The sequence below is a fragment of the Nicotiana tomentosiformis genome, chromosome 4 (genome assembly GCF_000390325.3).
Source record: "Nicotiana tomentosiformis chromosome 4, ASM39032v3, whole genome shotgun sequence".
Lineage (NCBI taxonomy): Eukaryota > Viridiplantae > Streptophyta > Magnoliopsida > Solanales > Solanaceae > Nicotiana > Nicotiana tomentosiformis.
Window position 1 is genome coordinate 122,147,451 of NC_090815.1, and position 23,518 is coordinate 122,170,968.

At 39.7% G+C, this 23,518-nt stretch overlaps 1 protein-coding gene across 1 annotated transcript; it reads left to right on the plus strand.

The window, feature by feature from the left end:
* The first annotated feature begins 16,800 nt into the window (after positions 1 to 16,800).
* Positions 16,801 to 18,857, plus strand: LOC104117937 (patatin-like protein 2). Its single transcript, XM_070201718.1, has 3 exons — positions 16,801 to 17,397; positions 18,480 to 18,655; positions 18,770 to 18,857. The coding sequence occupies exons 1-3, from the start codon at positions 17,131 to 17,133 to the stop codon at positions 18,855 to 18,857; spliced, it is 531 nt and encodes a 176-aa protein (XP_070057819.1). The 5' UTR covers positions 16,801 to 17,130.
* The last annotated feature ends 4,661 nt before the right edge of the window (positions 18,858 to 23,518 follow it).

Sequence of the window (23,518 nt, forward strand, 5' to 3'; positions counted from 1 at the left end):
TAAGCTTATGAATTCAATTACCTTATGATTCTATAATAAGTTCATAATTTATATATTAAATTAATTTATACATTAAATAATTTAAATGAATTAATTTGAATTCTATTAAGAACCATAAATTCATAATTTAAGGTAGTTCGTTATTTATACCTTAAGTTCATAATTTATTTCCTTTTTAGAGACTGCCACTACGTTCGCTAACCAATCCGGGTATTTAACCTCCCGAATGGATCCTATTTTAAGGAGTTTAGATACATCGTCTTTGATGAAAGCATGTTTGACTTCGGATTGAGGCCTCCTCTTTTGCTTGACCGGATGGAACTTCGGATCCAGGCATAACTTATGAGTGGTTATCTCAGATGGGATCCCTGACATGTCAAGGTGGGACCTAACGAAACAATCTTCATTAGTCATAAGAAATTGAATGAGTTTTTTATGAGCTCGGGGCGTAACCCCGTACCCAGGTATACATTTCGATCGGGAAAGTGTTTACTCAATATGACTTGTTTCAGCTCCTCGATCTTTGATTTAGTGGCATCAGAATCATCAGGGGCTATAAAAGATCTGGGGACCCTGTAATCATCATCCTCATATACCCCTCGTTCCTACGATTCTGCCGAGGCTGGTATCAGTAATTGCTATTTGGACACGTTTTTGACCATCTGGTTCGGATATAACTCAGTTGAGATTGCAGATGCCCGTATCACTTCATCGACCGCAAACATTTCCTTGGCAGACGCTTGTTCCCCCTAGACTGTTTTGACTGCGCCAGGTGTTGGGAATTTCAGTACCTGGTGCAGTGTCGAGGGCACTGCTCTCATGTTGTGAATCCATGGTCTCCTGAACAAAGCGTTGTACCTCATGTCTCCTTCGATCACATAAAACTTTGCTTCATGGATGGTTCCGGCAGTGTTCAGCGGCAATGTTATTTCACTCTTAGTGGTTTCACATGCCATGTTGAATCCATTTGGAACTCGTACTATAGGCACAATTTTATCTTGTAGACCGAGCTTCTCCACGACCCTCGATCGGATGATATTGGCCGAGCTACCGGATCAATTAACACAGGTTTAAATCAAACTTTATTTACAAGTACAAATATTACCAGTGCATCATTATGGAGCTGTATGATCCCTTCCGCGTCCTCGTCATTGAAAGACAATGTCCCTTCTGGTATCTAATCTCGAGTCAGTTTTTCCCTCGTGATGGATACTTTGGTGCGCTTCATCATTGCCCCCCTGAGGGACATCGACCCCACCGATGATCATGTTAATGACGTGTTGAGGTTTCTCTTTTTCGATCTGTTTATTAGAATCTTATTCCTGAAATTATTTTTTGCTCGGCCGCTAAGGAATTATCGAAGATGCCTGTTGTTGAATAGTCGGGCTACTTCTTCTCTCAACTGCCGGTAATCCTCCATTCTGTCACCGTGAGTGTCGTGATATTTACACATCTGGTTAGGATCCCTTTGGGTTGGATCAGATTGTAAAGGTCGATGATATTTGGTATCTTTGATGCGTCCGATAGGTGATACAATGGCTGAAGCATCAACATTAATGTTATATTTTGATAACCTCGGTGCCTCTTTAGGACCGATGGTCCGGTCGAAGCCGTTCTTGCTCATGAGTCCCCATTGCTATGACATCGATCGAGTCCATTATATCGCTGATACCGATTCCTTTTTGGCCTTGGTTCACGATCGATATCTCTCTTGGATCTGTCGATGGATCTAACGGGATAAATGGACCCCGAAGGGGCCCTGAGTTGATCAACTTCCACTCTGATTTTTGATTGATACCGGTTATGCATGTCGGCCCAAGTAACAACTGGATATTCTATCAGGTTTTGTTTCAACTATTGTGAAGCGACCGAGCTTCGAACATTGAGACCTTGGGTGAAATCCTGAATGGCCCAATCATCAGCGACCGGTGGCAGGTCCATTCGTTCCATTTGAAATCCGGACACAAACTCTTTGAGCATCTCGTTATCCTTCTGCTTTACTTTGAAAAGATCTGATTTCCGGGTCTCGACCTTAATGGCCCCGGCGTGTGCTTGCACGAAAGAATCTGCATGCATAGCAAATGTGTCAATAGAATTAGGAGGCAAGTTGTGGTACCAAATCATAGCCCATTTTGATAGGGGCTCTCCGAACTTCTTCAACAGGACAGACTCGATCTCGTCATCCTCTAAGTCATTCTCTTTGATGGCACTTGTGTAAGAGGTTACATGCTCATTCGGGTAGGTCGTTCCTTTATACTTGGTAATCTCGGTCATGGGGAATTTCTTAGGGATCGACTTTGGATCCGCGCTTGGAGGAAAAGGTTTTTGCACGAACTTTTTGGAATCCATGCCTTTCAATATTGGCGGTGCTCCTGGGATTTGGTCTACTCTGGAATTGTAGGTTTCCACCTTTTTGTCATTAGCTTCGATTTTCTTCTCCCCCGATTCTATCCGTTTGGTCAGCTCTTCGAGCATCTTTATTGTCACGACCCAAAATCTATTATGGCCGTGATGGCGTCGTACACCGCTGTCAGGCAAGAAAACAATACATACTTAATTTGGTTCTCATTTTAATATTTTGAAATTATATTTTCCTTCAATTAAATAGTAAAAGATAGAATTTACAAAGTAAATAATAATATTTTTAACAATTTCAATAAAGGACAACCCATAATCACCCCAAAACCCGGTGTTACAAGTGCATGAGCATCAACTAGGAAGTAAAATAAAATACAACATCTATCCGGAATACAAATTTGGACAGGAGAAATATAAATACTCTGAAGGAGACTCTGCTAGCTGCGGATCGTAGTATAGAGTGTAATTCACCTAAATCCTCGTAATAACCGCGCCTCTAAGCCCACAAGGCCACTAGTCATATATGTACCTGCACAAAGCGTGCAGCAAGTGTAGTATGAGTACCTAAATCAACGTGTACCTAGTAAGTATCCCGCCTAACCTCGAAGAAGTAGTGACGAGGGGTCGACTCAGACACTTACTATGGGCTATAAATAAAATACCAATGATATAATTAAGCATGGATCAAGTAGAACGATTGTAAGCTCAATATCGTGAAATAAGTAAATAATTCTTTTTTAATAAGAAATTTTCCAAATTCATTTTCATGATTTAACAATTTATATCTCCAGCCAATAAAGTTGCATCAATTATTATTAGTTCCAAGGAGTTATCATGCGCAAGTCATGTCGAGGTCGTACGTCCCTATCCAACATATAAATGTAAATTGTGCACTGCCGAGGGTCGAACGTCGCGAACCAACATATAAATATGAATCTGTCGAGGTGAACGACCCACTCCCATGAGAGTAGTGGACATTTACCCCGCTCGCGGAATATATTTGTCGTGGTTGCACATAGATTTCTTAAGTTATTATAATATTTCTTAAATTATTTTTCAAAAAAAAAAAACGAAATTCAATTAAAATTTTCAAGTCTCGAAATCCTCAATTTCAACTCTTTTCAAGGCAAATAATTAACATAATCAAATAACGGTATCAACAAGGCATGATGTCAACCTAAAACTACTCTGACATAAGCATAATTAGTAGCTACCCACGGACTCTCGTCATCTCCTACGTACGTAACCCCCGCAAGTAGAAGCACATATTAAATCAATTCACCAATGGGATAATTTCCTTTTACAAGGTTAGAAAGGAGACTTACCTCGCTCCGTAATTCTAGAACCGGTTCCAAAGCCACTCCAACAACTCAAACCGATGCCCGTCGCTCCAAAACTAGTCAATAAATGTGAAAATCCATAAATATATACTCTAACACTCATTATAATTCAATCTATAACAATTCCAACCACTGCTCGAAAAAAATGGTTAAAATAACCCTCGGGCCCACGTGCCCGGATTCTGAAACTTTTCGAAGATAACCATTACCCATAACCTCACGATCCCAAATATATGATTTATTTCCAATTCCATGCCCAAATTCGTGGTCAAAATAAAGAAAATTACCAATTCTAGGTTTTCTATCAAAATCCCACAATTTCTACCAATTTCCATGCTTGAATCCATATAAAAACCATGTATTTAACTCAAAATAGGTGGGGATAATTTACCTTGCTATTGATGATAAAAACCTCCACTTGAACCTCTACGAGAATCTCCCAAACCAAGAGAAAATGAAAGAAAATGGGCTAAACCCCCGTTCTTAAAGAACCCTTCTGCTTAGCGACTCTCGCACATGCGGCCGCTTCAACGCATCTACGGTCCTACAGGTGCGGCCAAATCCTCGCACCTGCGCATGCCCTCTTCCTAGCACAACTTTGCACATGCGATGCCAAATGCACCCCTGCGGTCTCGCACATGCGGAGACCTTCCGTTTCTGTGACTCCAGCTGCCACCTCAAATTCCGCTTCTACGGAGATTTCTTCGCACATGCGCCTTCGCAGGTGCACCCAAATGTTCCGTACCTGCAGTTGCTGGCCAGCCTCCTCTCCTTCGCACCTGCGAGCTCGTACCTGCGACCCTTTTCACGCAAGTGCGATTGCACCAGATATCTGCTGCCGCATCATTTCTTCGAAGTCCAAACTTGATCCGTTATCCATCCGGAATCCACCTGAGGCCCTCGGGACCTCAACCAATTATACCAACACGTCCCAAAACACATTACGAACTTTGTTGAGCCTTTAAATCACATCCAACAACATCGAAACTACGAATCACCCTCCAATTCAAACTTAATAAAATTTAGAACTTCAAATTCCTACAATCGATGCCAAAACCTATCAAATCACGTTCGATTGACCTCAAATTTTGCACACGAGTCATAATTGACATTACGGACCTACTCTAACTTCCAGAATCGGAATCCGACCCTGATATCAAAAATTCCACTTCCGGTCAAACTCTCCACAAACTTTTAAATTTCTAACTTTCGCCAAATGACCCCAAAATAACCAACGAAACTGTAAATCCACTTCCGGAAGCGCTCCCAATATCGGAATCACTATAAAGAGCTATTCTCATGCTCGGAATCCCAAACGGACATCGAAAACATTGAAATGCACTTCAACTCAAATTTATGAAATTCTTCCAAAATGCCAACTTCCATAATAGGCGCCGAAACGCTCCCGGGTCATCCAAAATCTGATGCGGACATACGCTCAAGGCCAAAATAATCATGCAAACCTGTTGGAACCTTCAAATCCCGATTCCGAGGTCGTTTACTCAAAAATCACACTTTAGTCAATTCCACCAACTTAAGGCTTCCGAAATTAGAATTTTCTTTCCAAATCAAATCTGAACTTTCCAAAATTAAATTCCGACCATGCGTACAAGTCATAATACCTGAAGTGAAGTTGTTCAAGGCCTCAAACCGGCGAACGATGCGCTAAAGCTCAAAACGACTAGTCGGGGCATTACATTCTCTCCCACTTAAACATATGTTCATCCTCTAATATGCTAAGAACTACTCTAGAGTTATCCGAAATCACTGTTTAACAACTCGTGCACTTACCCGCGTTACCACAACCCAGCTGAGCACATTAGCTCGAGCAATTTTGAAGATCCTCCCCTTTTATTTAGGCAAATAAGCCTTAGATCCAAATTCCAACATCCGAAATTCCCTACTAGGCATGTTTCCAACATACGAACACCGTTTCAGTCACTACACGATGCACCAATACATGATTGCATACCTTTACTGAATTCATACCATGCATCTTGTAACTCAGACGACCATAATAACATCCTCTGACAATGATAGTCGAAATCCCACGAATCTGATGCCCACAACGCATCTCAGAAAGCATATAAGTCCAGTTTGCCGCTCTCGTAATACTGCCACAATAGAAGAAATGTGTAGAAACTCATAACCACCTGCCGAATCACAATTCATGGAGTCTCCCCCCTCCCCCCGGCAAGAACCACTACCTCATTCTAGACCGAATAACAATATTTACTCTTCAATATGCCTTATAAAAAATCTGATCGCACTGATCCTAGGTCCAATAACCTCGTCTCACCCCAGTACAAGCTGCTCAGGCAATAAGCCACCTCAGACACTGCAAAAGCCTCATATGATGCCACAATGTGCTAACAAGCTATAGATTCGAATGCGATACATAAGGAAAACGAACTCTGGAAAGAACTACTCAACCCACATAGCTAATTTAAACAACCTAAATGATGTTATGAACTATCCCCATAAAATGAGAAACAAAACACATACGGATAGATATGGGGAACTGTACTCAACATCACACTGTTGCGGCGTGCAACCCGATCCATACATGATACCCGTGGCGGCGTACCACTCGATCCAAACAACATATCAGTGGCAGCGTGCCACCCGATCCAACCATATACCTATGGCGGTGTGCCACTCGATCCACACATAATAATCTAAATAAAACACACATCTAGTTGTAACGCTTATACTCACGAAATGTCCGAATATCAACCATAAGCACGCCAAGTGCATAATACAAATCCTGGGGAGACGGGTAGCATCATATGCTATAAATCTCAAGCACAACTAAGGTGCGATATATGATCTGCATCTCGAGAGCCATCCTGCTCACATAATACCACAAACTATACCTGATCTCAATGCGAGTGCGAACAATCAAACTGTCTCACAACACACATGGCACACTAGAGTATTACAGGAAATAGCTGATGACAGAAATAACATCCAAGGCCCGAAGACCACTCCGAAAATAACGTTATGCTAAAATGAACACATCCGGCTTGATATAGAGCCGACATTCACACTTAGATCCATCCACGGACCTCAAGCCGATTCTGATCGTACCGCACTAGGCTAATAACCTTTCAAGGATCCACAATAACCCTTTTTTTTATGACACACAAGAACATCCGTCAATCCGGAACAAACTCACATGGTCCACAACCCAAGGAATAGAATGCCTCTCAGGCATAAACTCTCGCATTTCCGATATTACCATGACCTCCATATTCGGTCTCAATCTTTAACAATCAAGTGACTGACATGTCACACTCATACAAATCTCCCCGTGGGGCATGCTCCCACGACCATTCCGCTCAGGTAGCAAGGTCCGCATATCCATACCACTAACTGTTCTAATTCTGTAGGGTGAGTCAAATATCTGCAAGTCAATACACAAAGCCTCTTCCACATGACACTGATCTCAAGTGACACTAAAGACAATACCAGCTTACTCCAAACATCTGAATTCTTCCATGCTCATCCGAGCTCTTGACATTCTTGTCGACATCAACTGCAACCTTGATCCTCAACTTCCAATTCCTATACCGCTTACTACACCTAGCATACCAATACGTGAGGGTACAAAAATTCCCTCATAACTCCTGAACCACTAATAGGATAGACACTCCAGCATATAGAAACCTTTCAATTAACTCATTTCAGGAAAACCATTGCAACACGTGACTGAATTACCCACAATTGCAGAATAATACAAACCTCGAGTAGTGGTCTAAACAACTATAAAATCCGGGATCCATCTACACATAATAGGCCATAATACTCAAATGCCCCCAAATAGAGTCAATTACGGCGGCCGTCAAGTCTCGCACGTACCGCCACAAATTACATGTATAACTCAACACGCTGAAGAAACTGATCATTACCACCTTCATGCCAGTTCAACCATTGCGAACCGAACCGACTCCCCTTAATTTACTCGGGACTCGCCGTTGAAATAATAATAGCTCCATTCAAAACATCATGAACCCAATTCCGCACTCATCCTGAGTGACCTTATATCATGAGACCACGTTGTCTCCAAAACCCACGAACCATCACATACTCTCCTTGTGCGCATATTCGTATCTTCAACGGGTACACCCCTTCTGAAAATTCTTCCATGAATCCGAAGTTATTGTTCTCCCATTCCTCCAATGCCACACCACAGACTGAAGATAACGTAGAACACGCCAAGCCACTTTTCACAATCCACTACAAAAGCTTAATACTTAACCATACTACTAGGACTATTGTTGAGAGTCACCCACTCTGACTTGTCCTCGAATATAATCGAACTCCAAGGCCCTGTTAGCACATGAACACCCTCTCGAAGAAGCAACCGGCTGAATTTTCTTTCTTATACATCACATCCATATGAAGCATAGACTCTAAGTCTTCCCAAAACCTGAACACGAATTGATAAGGCCAAATATAGCACACATTCCTCAAATCCTTTGCTCGAACTACCACTGATGTTTTCTTTCCTTAGTCATGGCAACCCACCAATACACCGATAACCATAAACCACACTATTTGACAACTACACAATCCAATCATAGACGGTGGGGCTCTCTTACTTAGCCTGAAGTTACCATTGCATAACCCTGGAACCCACCAAGATTCCTTATCTCCTATTGACATGACCTTGAACAATTAACCCGCCAAATTTCCTCGAAATCCTTATGTTAAACATTATGAATCACTAGCCACATTCACATATTCGACCTCTTACTAGATAACTAGTAAAATTCTTCGTAGAAGCTTCATCAACACCACGCAACCACTAACCTGCTCATTGGAGATATCCCATCTCTGGAAATTCCATGCTGACATCCTCCAACAACGTTGCACCGAGTAGAATTACCACGAAGCCAATAAACTATCCTGAGCCCGTGCTCATTCACCAATTGTACAAGTCCGTTCACTCCTCATGGACATCAACTAAAGGTGCAACAATACATTCCAATTCAAAGTCATGTTGTATCCTGCTTCATATTAAGCAACTCCCTCATGTCACACCCAATCTTCCTCAATATAGCCGCTAATATTCGAAATTAAGCCCGTAGACCTAGTCACTGTCCACCATGAATCCCAAATCACTCTAACTTCATCCGAGGCGTGTGGCTCTCCTACCACATAACTCGTATGCTACTCTGTCACTCTCCCACTTTGGTCAAACCCTCTCTTTTAAGCAACTACAACAACTACTCGACTTCCATTTCCTTACACTTGGCCTTCTAGAAGTTTAACCACCGCAAGACACCTCCCACATGTCCTTTATCATCCTTCGCTGCCCAGTTGTTGCCTTAACACAAACTTCATCTTTGTAGCACCCGAACCAACAGATCGCCGCCAACTCTAAATCTCCCCGAAGATCATCCTCCTTGAGCCATCAATATTAGGATTACCGATTCGATTCTGAGCCACAACACACTGTGACATATGAAAGCCGCTTCTCCAGCACCATTCACAATGCTCTGCCCCAAAGGAGATTTGAAGAAGGCCATAACACCGGCGAACTTAACACATTCACTCAAGGACGATGACACCACATCTCGGATAAAGATTCTACCACACTCGAAAATACCAAGTCTCGTTACTCCTCAATCCAACCTGAACATTCTTAGTCTGATTGCCTTTTCTCCACTGGAAATAAAACACTGAACCCCTGAATCACGCATTGAGAAAAAAACATCCTTTCAATTCATTCACTGCCCCTATACGTAGACAAGTATCCTACCATTACTTTAATATTGTGCGATAACAACTACGAACATCATAGTTGGTGCATAGCCCCAAAACCATCAGAAATACAGCTACTGAGCTGAGATGACAGAACATCCTTCCACAAGGCGACAACATCAGCCCAATCAAATACATAGGGAGAAACATCCTGATGTACATCAGTATTGCCATTAAAATTTCTCGATTCCAAATTTATAACAAACGCTTCACGTCACATAAGATAGAATATGAAGGAAATGAAGGCATAAGCCTCAAAGGAATCAAATCGCACGATGAGGAATCAAGAAGGGAAGTGCTCCTAACAGCCATGTAGCCTTTCGAAGATAAGTACATACGTCTCCGTACCGATCTGCAAGACTTTACTAGACTCGTGAGACCTAAGTGAACCTAGTGCTCTGATACCATGTTGTCACGACCCAAAATCCATTAAGGTCGTGATGGCCCGGACACCACTGTCAGGCAAGCCAACAATACATACTTAATTTGGTTCTCATTTTAATATTTTGAAATCATATTTTCCTTCAATTAAATAGTAAAATATGGAATTTACAAAGTAAATAATAATAATTTTAACAATTTCAATATAGGACAACCCATAATCACCCCAAAACCCAGTGTCACAAGTGCATGAGCATCAACTAGGAAGTAAAATAAAATACAACATCTGTTCGGAATACAAATTTGGACAGGAGAAATATAAATACTCTGAAGGAGACTCTGTTGGCTGCAGATCGTAGTATAGAATGCAACTCACCTAAGTCCCCGTAATAACCGCGCCTCAAAGCCCACAAGGCCACTAGTAATATATGTACCTGCACAAAGCGTGCAACAAGTGCAGTATGAGTACCTAAATCAATGCGTACCTAGTAAGTATCCCGTCTAACCTCGAAGAAGTATTGACGAGGGGTCGACTCGGACACTTACTATGGGCTATAAATAAAATATCAATGATATAATTAAGCATGGATCACGTAGAACGGCTGTAAGCTCAATATCGTGAAATAAGTAAATAATTTTTTTGTTAATAAGAAATTTCCCAAATTCATTTTCATCATTTAACAATTTATATCTCCAGCCAATAAAGTTGTGTCAATTATTATTAGTTAAAAGGAGTTATCATGCGCAAGTCATGCCGAGGTTATACGGCCCGATCCAACATATAAATGTAAAATGTAAAATGTGCACTGTCGAGGGTCGAACGACGCGAACCAACATATAAATATAAACCTGCCGAGGTGAACGGCCCGCTCCAATGAGAGTAGTGAAAATTTACCACGCTCGCGGAATATATTTGCGATGCGGTTGCACATGAATTTCTTAAGTTATTATAATATTTCTTAAATTATTTTTCAAAACAAAAATACAAAATTCAATGAAAACTTTCAAGTCTCGAAATCCTCAATTTCAACTCTTTATAGGCAAATAATAAACATAATCAAATAACGGTATCAACAAGGTATGGTGTAAACCTAAAACTACCCGGACATAAGCATAATTAGTAGTTACGCACGGACTCTCGTCACCTCATGCGTACGTAACCTCTGCAAGTAGAATCACATATTTAATCAATTCACCTATGGGTTAATTCCCTCTTACAAGGTTAGAAATGAGACTCACCTCGCTACGCAATTCCATAACCGTCTCCAAAGCCGCTCCAACAACTCAAACCGATGCTCGTCGCTCCAAAACTAGTCAATAAATGTGCAAATCCATAAATATATACTCTAACACTCATTATAATTCAATCTACAACAATTTCCAACTCCGCTCAAAAAGTTGATAAAATCACCCTCGGGCCCACGTGCCCGGATTCCGAAAATATTCGAAGATAACCATTACCCATAACCTCACGAACCCAAATATATGATTTATTTCCAATTCTATGCCCAAATTCGTGGTCAAAATCCAAAATTACCAATGCTATATTTTCTATCAAAATTCCACAATTTCTACCAATTTTCATGCTTGAATCCATATAAAAATCATGTATTTAACTCAAATTTGGTGGGGATAACTTACCTTGCCATTGATGATAAAATCCTCCACTTGAACCTCTCCAAGAATCGCCCAAACCAAGAGAAAATGAAAGAAAATGGGCCAAACCCCCGTTCTTAAAGAACCCTTCTGCTTAGCGACTCCCGCACATGCGACCGCTTCACCGCATCTGCGGTCCCGCAGGTGCGGCCAAAACCTAGCACCTGCGCATGCCCTCTGCCTAGTACAACTTCGCACCTACACCTGCGATTCCACCTCAAATTCCGCTTCTACGGATATTTCTTCGCACATGCGCCCAATTGTTCCGCACCTACGGTTGCTGGACAGCCTCCTCTTCTTCGCCTGTGACTCATGGCTTACACCTGTGAGCTCGCACCTGCGGCCCTTTTCACGCAGGTGCGATTGCACTAGATATAAGCTGCCTCATCATTTCTTCCATGTCCAAACTCGATCCGTTAACAATCCGGAATCCACTCGAGGCCCTCGGGACCTCAACCAATTATACCAACACGTCCCAAAACATATTAAGAACTTAGTCGAGCCTTTAAATCATATCCAACAATATCGAAACTATGAATCACCCTCCAATTCAAACTTAATGAACTTTAGAACTTTAAATTCCTACAATCGATACCAAAACCTATCAAATCACGTCCGATTGATCTCAAATTTTGCACACAAGTCATAATTGACATTACGGACCTACTCCAACTTCCGGAATCGGAATCCGACCCCGATATCAAAAAGTCCATTCCCAGTCAAACTCTCCAAAAACCTTCAAATTTCTAATTTTCGCCAAATGACCCCGAATGACCTACGGACCTCCAAATTCACTTCCGGACGCACTCCCAATACCGGATCACCATACGGAGCTATTCTCAGGCTCGGAATCTCAAACGTACATCGAAAACACTGAAATGCACTTCAACTCAAATTTATGAAATTCTTCCAAAATGCCAACTTCCATAATAGATGCTGAAACGCTCCCGGGTCATCCAAAACCCGATCCGGACATACGCCTAAGTCTAAAATCATCATACGAACCTATTGGAATCTTCAAATCCCAATTTCGAGGTCATTTACTCAAAAATCACACTTTAGTCAATTCCTCCAACTTAAGGCTTCCGAAATTAGAATTTTCTTTTCAAATCAACTCGAAAATCCCCAAAATTAAATTTCGACCACGCGTACAAGTCATAATACCTGAAATGAAGCTGCTCAAGGCCTCAAACCGCCTAACAGCGTGCTAAAGCTCAAAACGACTGGTCAGGTCGTTACATTTATGATCTCGGGGTCAGCTGCCGATACATTTTCATTTGACCGTCTCGTGACCGGTTCATCCCTGTGGGGTAACTTCTCGGGGTGAATCGGGTTCAACTCTGCTCGGTGCATGGCTTTGGTTCTGTAACTGAGCTATCGCCGCCTGTTATGCCTGCAGTATTTCGAAGATCACCCGTAAATTGATCCCGTCTCCTCTAATGTTTATGTATTTTGAGTTGTCGACCTGGCTCCACCACTGATGCTATTCTCGGGGTCAGTAGGCAAATTTGCGTCAATAGCCACATGTGAATTAGCGTCGATTGGGTCCGCGACTGGAATTCCAACGGGATCTACGGGAGGTATCTCATCATCAAGCGCTATGTTGTTGTTTTCATCGTGATAACCGGACTCGTTATCAACATGTAAGGGCGCCAATTGAGAGTTCGACATTTCGAGTTTTAACCTGAAATTAGAGACACTTCAAAGAACAAGTGTAAAGTAGCGTGTGTTATGGAGATTCGTATCAAATAACCACTATTATCCTTAGCCTCACGGTGGGCACCAAACTGTTTACCCTCAAAATCGGATAACAATTGAATTTGTAAGTGGTTTTAAGGATACATGATCTAACTTGATACAAAACGATAAATCATATGACAATTAAAATCGGTAATAGAAAAGTAAATGCTAACCACACAAGTTGAACAGTTTTAGCCGTGGAGGGTTAGCAACCCTCGAGCCAAAAAATGCTTTGATTGATATTCGAACAGAACAACAAGAGAATAATAAAAACTTAAAGAGAATAATAATATATTGCTTAGGGATGCGTGTTACAATGTGTTATCACGCCCCTTTTTATAGTAGAGGAGCCCTACTCTATGTACATTTTTATAAAAGATAAAAATCTCTTGATTCGCTGATTGTCGGTTCCTTACTGATACGTTCCGGTATTTTTGCCGTAATATCCGATTGGTCACTGATATTTCGGTCTTCTGTTAGTTATCTCAATAATTTTTCTCCGAGCTCGTTCGAGGCCAAGGTCGACACGGTACTCACTGCTCCTCGAAGGCAGGCTTTCCGACCTCAAGTTCTAGCTCGGTAGGACTCGAGGTTGATCTTCGTCTTTGGTTGCCACGTTTCAAGCCTAAATTATCAAGTTGTAGGCGAGCTCGATTTCGACCGTATACATAAACTAAAGTGATTTTTATAGACCCGTCAAATAATTTTGTATAGCGTGTTAGAAGAAGAATCGTGAAGATACTTCTGTTTTTCAACCAATCGGATTAAAATCTGTGTGAACTATTTTATTATTTGATATTTATAAAAAGGAAATTGATTAGTTTTTAAGTCTTGTATATGGCTAATTGAAAGCACCATAAGTGGTTATTAAATTAAGGTTTTGAGAATGACATTAGAATCAGTGGCACGATAAAGTCTTTTGAATAATCAACTTTGAGAAAACGTTTATTTTAAGGCACGATAAAGTCTTTTGTATAACTTAAACGAATTAAATACTTCTATATGCGTGCATAGAATGATATATTTTTGTTTTTTTATTGAAGTTTACTTTTAGCAATTTAGATGATCTGAGCAATTCACATATAAATGTAGTATAAATTTACACGGTGCGATGCGCGAAAAGTTGCTTTTCTTGTTTTGACTATTACTATCTTTCTATACAAATAATCAGGGTACTACTTTTTGATTTCTCTTTATTTACACTCAACTTTTCTTTGTCATCCTACTGAATTATAAAATTAAGAAAATACAAGTGATCTTGGTTGATTCCTCTGAAGTATATTCAGATCCATCTCTTTCTTTCCCCCCTTTTTCACAAGTTTGAGCCATATTATATAGGCGTGTCAATATTTATCTTTCTGCATGTATACGGTCGAAATAGATTTCGGCCTTCCTACGTTCGGTTGAGTTCCAATGGTAAGCAACCGGAGTAGGGTTTCGGGATGAGTTCCGAAGACAGTACAAACTAGCCTCGAGTCCGAAGGCTGATCGAGTAGTCGACTCGATACTTTGATCGAGCCCGTGGCCAAATCGACCCGCAGGGCATTGCTTCGAGGTCGGAAATGCGCTACGCCCACCCCGAAGGTCGAACTCAAGCCAAAACCGAGGGCTCGACCCAATAACGAGTTCGAGCCAGTATCGAGCTCACAGAAAAGAGCCGTTACAACCGCACTAAGGGATAGAATCTTGGCGTAAATCGAGGAAGAGACAATTCATTCTGAGTCCTCCACTATATGCTTTATTTTATTATGAACAAAGAAGGATCCCTCTATTATAAACGGAGGAATCCTTGTAAGCAGGGGGCAGAATACACTATAGAAAAAAGATCACTTCTTATATTGAAAGATATCTCCTTATGCTTGTTTATTTTTTTTTACCTTATTCATTCTTTTGCTCATTATTCTCATTCTCATAGCCAAGAACACTCATATTTCTATTTCTCTATACGATTAGTATCAAATTGTATCGCATATCCTTAGAACCACACACAAATTTAACGTTATCTGATTTTTCGGGTAAACACTACACAAATATAAAAAAGAAGAATTAACCTAAATACCCGTTCATTCAATCACTTACGCCAAAAATAGCTAGCGGATATATGATATATGTATAATTTATGTATAATATGTGTATAACCATATACAGTTAGCATATAATCTATATATACCAATTAGAAAAAGTAAATAATAAACTAAAATGTATTTTTTCAATATTAGTTGTGGACTACTCTATAATTAAACCTAAAACAAATGTCTATTCTCATTTTTGATTTGTAAGATATTAAACTGAAAAAGAACTCCATCCATATATGCAATTATCTAAAGTTACCTATCATGCGAAATGATAATGTGAAAAAAAGTTGTCCTTAATTATAGAAGTTCAAATCTTGTATGATTTACATCATACCTTTATATTAGTGGTTGGTGATTATACCTCATTGGCTATTCAAGTTCAAGTATCCATTGCCCTTTGACTTGTCCACGGCTGCCCAAACAATTATAGGTACAGTAAAACCTCTATATAACAATCTCATTTGTTTTGATATTTTTTGATTGCTATAGTGAAATGTTGTTATAGAGAACATATTATAACACAATATGAAGAATAGTATACGTTCCAAAGAAAACTTAGCTACCATAGGTACATCAAAACTTCTCTATAATAGTCTCATTTGTTCTGATATTTTTTTGTTGCTATAGTGAAATGATATTATAGAGAAAATATTATAATATAATATGAAGAATAGTACTTGGCTACTATAGCGAATTATTATTATAGAGGATGGTTGTTCCAAAGAATAGTTATGTTTTAAGTGACTAAAAAATTCTTTTAGGTCGTATTCATGTACATGCTTAATACTTTGAATTTATATTTAAAGAGTTCCAAAATTCATTTATCAAAAAATCGTTTTTGTCCAATTTGTATAGTACAGTTTTTCGGCGGCAAATTTTATTGAACCCCGTTACCTCCCTTTAGTTCTGCTGTAATTATCTTTTAAGTGACTTAATAGCGTAAAAATTCTTTTACGTCGTCTTGGTTTAGAATTTAAGTAGTATGTGCCCTGGAAAACCGCGTTCATGTACATGCTTAGCACTTTAAATTTATATTTAAAGAGTTCTAAATTTGGATGAATAGAAATTGGATGGTGAAGATACAAGGCTTGCGGATTACTTCGATATAATTGCAGGAACAAGCACTGGTGGTCTAGTCACAGCCATGCTAACACCTCTAGACAAAGACAAACGTCCTTTGTTTGCTGCTAAAGACATTAAACCCTTCTATCTTGAACATGGCCCTAAGATATTCCCACAGAAAAAGTAACTTTTTCTATTTCTACTACTACTTTATTTAAATTCTTGTTTCAAGTACAATATTATCTTAAATACTTGCTCTTCATTACAGATCGATGGTATTGTTTGGATCATTATTGAAGACCTTGAAATCTCTAATGGGACCAAAGTATAATGGAAAGTATCTTCACCAAGTCATAGAGGAGAAACTAGGGGAGACTCTGTTGCATGAGACATTGACTACAATAGAATCTTCTCTTCTACCAAGATTCAAAAGAATCCAAAGTTCATTTATCAAAAAATCGTTTTTGTCCAATTTGTATAGTACAGTTTTTCGGGGGAAGCAATTTTTTTTGAAAACATAATTCACTCTCCAATCGAACACACCATAAATTCTTTCTAAGAAACAGTTCATATCATTTTTGTTTTCTTCAAAAAATGACTTCTGCCATACCAAACGCATTATGTATATCCTTCTTTCTTTCCCCCCTTACATGTGAGGTTTGTATAGTTGGAAATCTATATAGGAGTATATGATTTGGTAATTGCTATTTCAGGCCCTTGTTGCTACAAGCCAAGTAACCCATCAAATAATGACTGGAAACCCAGATTTCTTCCCAATCAAACCCATTGATTATGGGAGGTTTTTGGTGATATCTATAGGCACTGGATCAGCAAAAGTGGAACAGAAATATAATGCTAAAATTGCATCCAAATGGGGTATCTTGGGTTGGCTTCTTAATGGAGGTTCAACTCCAATTGTGGATGTTTTTACTCAAGCCAGTGGTGATATGGTTGATCTTCATATTTCTGTTGTTTTCCAATCTCTTCATTCTGAAGAAAATTACCTTCGTATTCAGGTACAATTCTATAATAAGCCTAAAAATAAAAATTCTAAGTACTGATTGGTATTAATAGATGGATCGCCCTTTTCGTCCTTAAAGTTGATCTTTGTTGCCTAAGACCAAATGGTGGGAACTCCGATTAATTTATCTTATTGAGGTTCTCTTCGGATTGATTTTTTCTTTTGATCCTAAATCATTCGACAACTTGAGTGTCTTAACTATCTTATTCTTGGCAAGGGCAGATTTAGGGTACGGAAGGGGTACACTATACATATCAGGCAAATTTCATTTTATGCCTTTATGTATTATATTTTGTATTTCATTAACGCAGTCCAAAAGCATAGCTCAGTGATCAAGGGGGTTCAAAACCTTTGCTCGTTTAATTCCCATTGGCCATAGTCTGTTTAAATTATATAATTTTTTTAAACCACTTTAGTGAAAATCCTGCCTCCGCCACTGAATTTCTTTATTGTTAGATGAGAAGTTGGGGAGAGATATAATAGAATTTCCCTGGGGATGGTAGCTTCTATTCCTTGAATGCGGGTTGTCTTGGTTTGCTACATAAAAACAATTGATTGAATAACCTTTTAATACATTTTAATATATTGCCTCTTTTCGTCGTCTTTTCGTTTTCTTGAGCCGAGAGTCTATCGGAAACAGTCTCTCTATCCTTTCGGGGTAGGGGTAAGGTCTGCATATACTCTACCCTCCCCAAACCTCACTAGTAAAATTTCACTGGGTCGTTGTTGATGTTGATGTTGATGTTGTTTAGTCGACATACAGTTGAAGCTGCTTTGTTTAGAGATCCACCTATTTTCAAATAGAATTTAATTATACTTTAATACCGTAAAGGTTGTTATACTATCTCTTGTATCATCTTACTTATCATGTTTTGCAAGTTATACCATTTCATGCTTGCAATAAAAAAAATAGTTGTAATTAGCTTTTGAGCGACCAGATAATATAAAGTTTTTGTATACTAGTGCCGTATATATTAGTCAAACTCTTTCAAATATAATATTGGAAAAAAGAGAGGAAAGTTTTAGATCTTATGACTTTATCTTGACTAAGATAATTATATTGTTCATCAATTGTAGGATGACACATTAACTGGAACAGACTCCTCTGTTGACATAGCAACCAAAGAGAACATGGACAAATTGGTTGAAATAGGGAAAACTTTATTGAAGAAACCTGTTTCAAGGGTAAATTTGCAAACAGGCCTATCTGAACAATGCAAAAATGGTGGCACAAATGAAGAAACTTTGAAAAGGTAATTCAACTCTCTTCTGAACATTACCATCTTATATAGTTGTATATAGTAATACTAATACCAAGAAAAGTTTTTCGTGTTAATTAATTAATTGATTTATATTATATTTGACAGGTTTGCGAAGGTACTTTCAGAAGAAAAAAGACTCAGGGAAAGAAGTAGTCACGAGAGGTCGACTTTAACACTCACTAAGGGTCAATAATATGAGAAATAGAAATATTAAATCAACATGATTTATAGGATTAACAATAATTTCCTTAACAAGTAGAGATAATTAATTCTTTCAATTCCAATACTTTCCAATTTATCAATTAGCTTCACAAGGTGCAATATAATATCAAAGTATCGTGTAATTATTATTATTATTAGGAACGTTTTCTGTCGAGGTCGTACAACCCGATTCACAGTGTCGTGTACACTGCTGAGGGACGTGCGGCGTGATCCATAGAGCATCTATACTGTCGAGGCGTTAGGCCCGCTCCACAAGAAAGGATGACATTTTCTTATGTACCTCTAGAATAAGAATATATTTATTTTTATTAAGATTTACACACCATGATGTATAGTTTATAGCAACAATTAAATAATTTGTGCAAAAATTCCAATATTCAATTAACTGAAATATGCAATTATCACAAGTAATTCATGATTTGAGTCCTAAACTATCCGGACTTAGTAATATTAGTAGCTACGCACGGACTCTCGTCACCTCGTGCGTACGTAGCCCTCATAATTAGCAATAATTATTAATTTAAATCGCCTAGGGGTAAATTTCCTCTTACAAGGTTAGACAAGAGACTTACCTTGCTCCGAAGTTCCATAGCCGGCTCCCAAGCCTTTCAAATAACTCGATTGTCGCCCAACGCTCCAAATCTCGCTTTCGCCTTATTAACATTTACAACCTTTTAATCTTCCTCTGACATCGTAACATTGATTAAAATGCTCATACGCCATCAACAATTTGATATCTATAATTACAATCCCAATTACAATCAAAATATGACTCAAAAATATTTATCAATATCCATTTATGGTTCACAAGTTGGCTACAAGCCTCCAGATCAAATCGTCTAATTGGTTCACTTACTAGCACATTCAACTCCATTCTTATCATTTAATACCCATTTGAAGTCATCACTGATACTATATTAATTCTCCAACACCGCCAAATTACTATTCATCGTCTTCCTTAACCAATATTTCCAAAACATTCAATTTGGTGATTACTTATTTTAACACTTCCAACTAAGTTAGAAAATGATTTCATAGGTTCATTGCATCCTTTAATATCGGTTTTAAGAACACTATTTATCTTAACCTCGTTTTCTCAATAACATTATTTATGCCATGAACTAGGGTTTATGAAATCAATTATCCAACCATAACAACTTGAAATAAATATTAGAATTATTCTCACCGACTCATAAGAAATGATCTTGAAGCATTAGTATTACCTTCTTGAAGTTTTTCCTTAAAATTCCAATGTTTGGGAAATTTGGTGTTCTTGAACAACTTGAAAGATTTCTAGATATTTCAAAGATTGAAGGATGTTAATACTAGTGTTAATAGGATGTTATTAACTTAAAATATCCAAAAGAAACTCACCTTGTATTCTTAAGTAGTCCCCAAGGTCGAATCCACCATGAAAGAACCAATCCCTAGCTCAAGAAAGTCCCCAAAAATGGCTGATGCCCGTGACGGCCTTATATAGGCACAGGTGCTTCAGCGAGTTGTACCTTGCGTTGTGCAGGTTGCACCCCGTATTACAAGTTTTCCCCTGCTGGACACCTTTTATTAAAACGTCCATAACTCCTTGTAGAAATATTCAAATGACTAACGGTTTAAAGAGTTAGAAACTAGATTCAAAAATCTTTCATTTGATAGGTTGTCCACCATAAAACTCCTTATATATATATATATATATATATATATATATATATATAGGCATGCTCGTCCAAAGTTGGGTTTTGTGTGTACTCATTTGGAACTTTAGTCTATCATGTAATTTCCTACTTGACTTAGGGCTCTCCTTAGACCCCACATAACTTATAATATGACTCGTACACTTATTAACATACGAACCTGTTGGAACCTTCAAATTCCGATTCCGAGGTCGTTTACTCAAAAATTCCAACCTTAGTCAATTCTTCCAACTTAAAGCTTTCGAAATGAGAATTTTCTTTCCAAATTAACTCCGAACTTTATGAAATTAAATTCCGACCATGTGTACAAGTCATAATACCTGAAGTGAAGCTGCTCAGGGTCTCAAACCACCGAACAGTGTGCTAGAGCTCAAAACGACCGGTCGGGTCATTACATTCTCTCCCACTTAAACATACGTTCGTCCTCGAACGTGCTAAGAACTGATGTGGATTTGTCTGAAATTATTGTTTAACACATCGTGCACCTACCCGTGCTACCAAAAATAGTTGAGCTCACTAGCTCGAGCTAGTCTAAAGATTCTTTTTTTTTTCAAATAATCCTTAGAGCCCAATTACAATATCTGAAATTCTCCGCCAGGCCTGTTTCCATCATTCGAATACCGTATCAATCACTATATGATGCACTAATACATGGTTGCATACCTTTGCTAAATCCACACCATGCACCGCATAATTCACCTAACCATAATAACATCCTCTGATAGCAATAGCCGAAATTCCACAAATCTGATGCCCACAACTTACCTCATGACACATATAAGTCATCTTCGGGGGTGAACGACATGAGGATCCCCAGGACTTCATTGATCGGTGCAGGGGCAGACTACACAACATGAGGATATTGGAGTCCCATGGAGTGGATTTCACTACCTTCCAGCTGGAGGGGAGGGCCTATAGATGGTGGTAGTCTTATCCTCTTGGCAGACCAGCGGGTTCTCCTCCCATGACTTGGGACCAGTTTACAAAGCTTTTCTTGGACAGGTATATTCCACCCTCTTAGAGGGAAGAGTTGCGAGGTCAGTTCGAGCAACTCGAGCAGGGTTAGATGTCAATGACCGATTATAAGGCGAGATTCTCTGAGTTATCTCGTCACACACTCATGATACTTCCTACCGACACAGAGAGAGTGCAGAGATTTGTTGCGGGGTTACACCCCAATATTCGGTCTAGTATGGCCCTGGAGGTGGAGATAGGTACTGATTATCAGCTAGTAGTGGAGATTTCTCGGAGGATTGAGGGCTACCGCCAGAGGGGTAGAGAGTAGATGCATCAGAACAAGAGGACCCGTTTCTCTGGAGAGTTTAGAGGTGCCCCGTCTAGGGGTAGAGGTCGTCTTGGGAGGGGTCAGCCTAGCAGGCCCACATATCTAGCACCACAACCTCCTCGGGGTGCTCCAGCACGACCCTATTTTAGGGCTATGCCAGAGAGTTCTTTTTGCCCACCAGCTCATCAGGGTTCTTCCAGTGCCTATTTCAATGCCATGCTAGAGAGTTCATACCGCCTACCAGCCATCCAGGGTCCTTCTAGTGGGTATTCATGCCATCAGGGTCAGAATTCGGGGCAACAGTCTATGGTGTCGAGAGATTGTTACGAGTGTGGAGATCCAGGTCACATAAAGAGATGTTGTCCTAGACTTCGGGGCAAGGCAGTACAGTAGGGTCATCAGTCCATGATTGCAACACCAGCTGTCCGAGCGCCCAGAGGTGGGGGACAGGTGGGTAGGGGTCATCCTAGAGGTGGAGGCCAGGTAAGGGGAGGTCAGCCAGCTATTGTTCAATAAGGTAGAGGCCAGCCAACCGACGCTCCAGCTATATTTTATGATTTTCTAGCTCGGGTTTTGGTCTAATTTTGAAGCCTTTCTTATGGAATTCATTTCATTAGCGTATATTGATGGTATTGTACTAATTGTGAATAGATTTGAAGTATTTGGAAGCCGAGTCCAGAGGCAAGAACATTGCGGGGTATATATTTGACCGGTTTGAGGTAAGTAACAATTGTAAATCTAGTCCTGAGAGTATGAAACCCCAGATTTTGTATCATTCTACTATTTTTAGTGACGCACATGCTAGGTGACAGGCGTGTGGGCGTGCACTGTTGGGGATTTGTGACTTGGTCCATCCCGTAGCAACTGTAAAGTTGCATACTTTGTTGAAACCATATGATACTTATATGTTTAAGAAAGAATTTCTGTAAATTGAGCGAAATGCCATGTTTGGGCCTTGCGCCAATGCTGTTTGGACCCTTAGGGGCTGTTTCTTACCATCCTCTCATTGTTTTCGATTAAAAATATATACTCAGTCATGTTTATACTTGTTTACTGCATAATTCAGTTTTATGACTCTATTTTGATGCATATAAATGTTTTGGGTCGAAAGCCCTGTTTTACTGAAATGCCCGAGTGGCTTGAGAGGTTTATGACAGAGTGAGGTCGAGGGACTGATTTGTGAGGATGAGTGTGGATCGGGGCTGCCCGCTTGTAGCATAGTTTATTATTATGGCACGTGAGTTGTCCGTGCAACACGTGAGTTGTCCGTGCAGATTATAGCGCTTGGGCTGAAGGAGCCCCTCCGGAGTTTGTACACACCCCAAGTGAGCGCAAGTACCTACTGAGTGCAAGTTCCGAGTACCGAGTGCTGAGTGACTGGGAGGCATGAGTGATTGTGAGGTATGCCCGAGTGGCAAGAGTGATTGTGAGGTATGCCCGAGTGGCACGAGTGACTATGAGGTTTGCCTGAGGGGTTGTTTATGAGTGATGTTTTGCCCGAGGGCTGTTTATGATTTCATCATTTTTGCTCACCTTTGCATTTTTCCTCTGTCTGAAAACTGTTGAAAAATATCTTTACCCGATATGAATGTTATATATTTTATTGCTAGTCACTACTGCTCAGTATTTATTTATTATTGTTACTTACTAACTAGG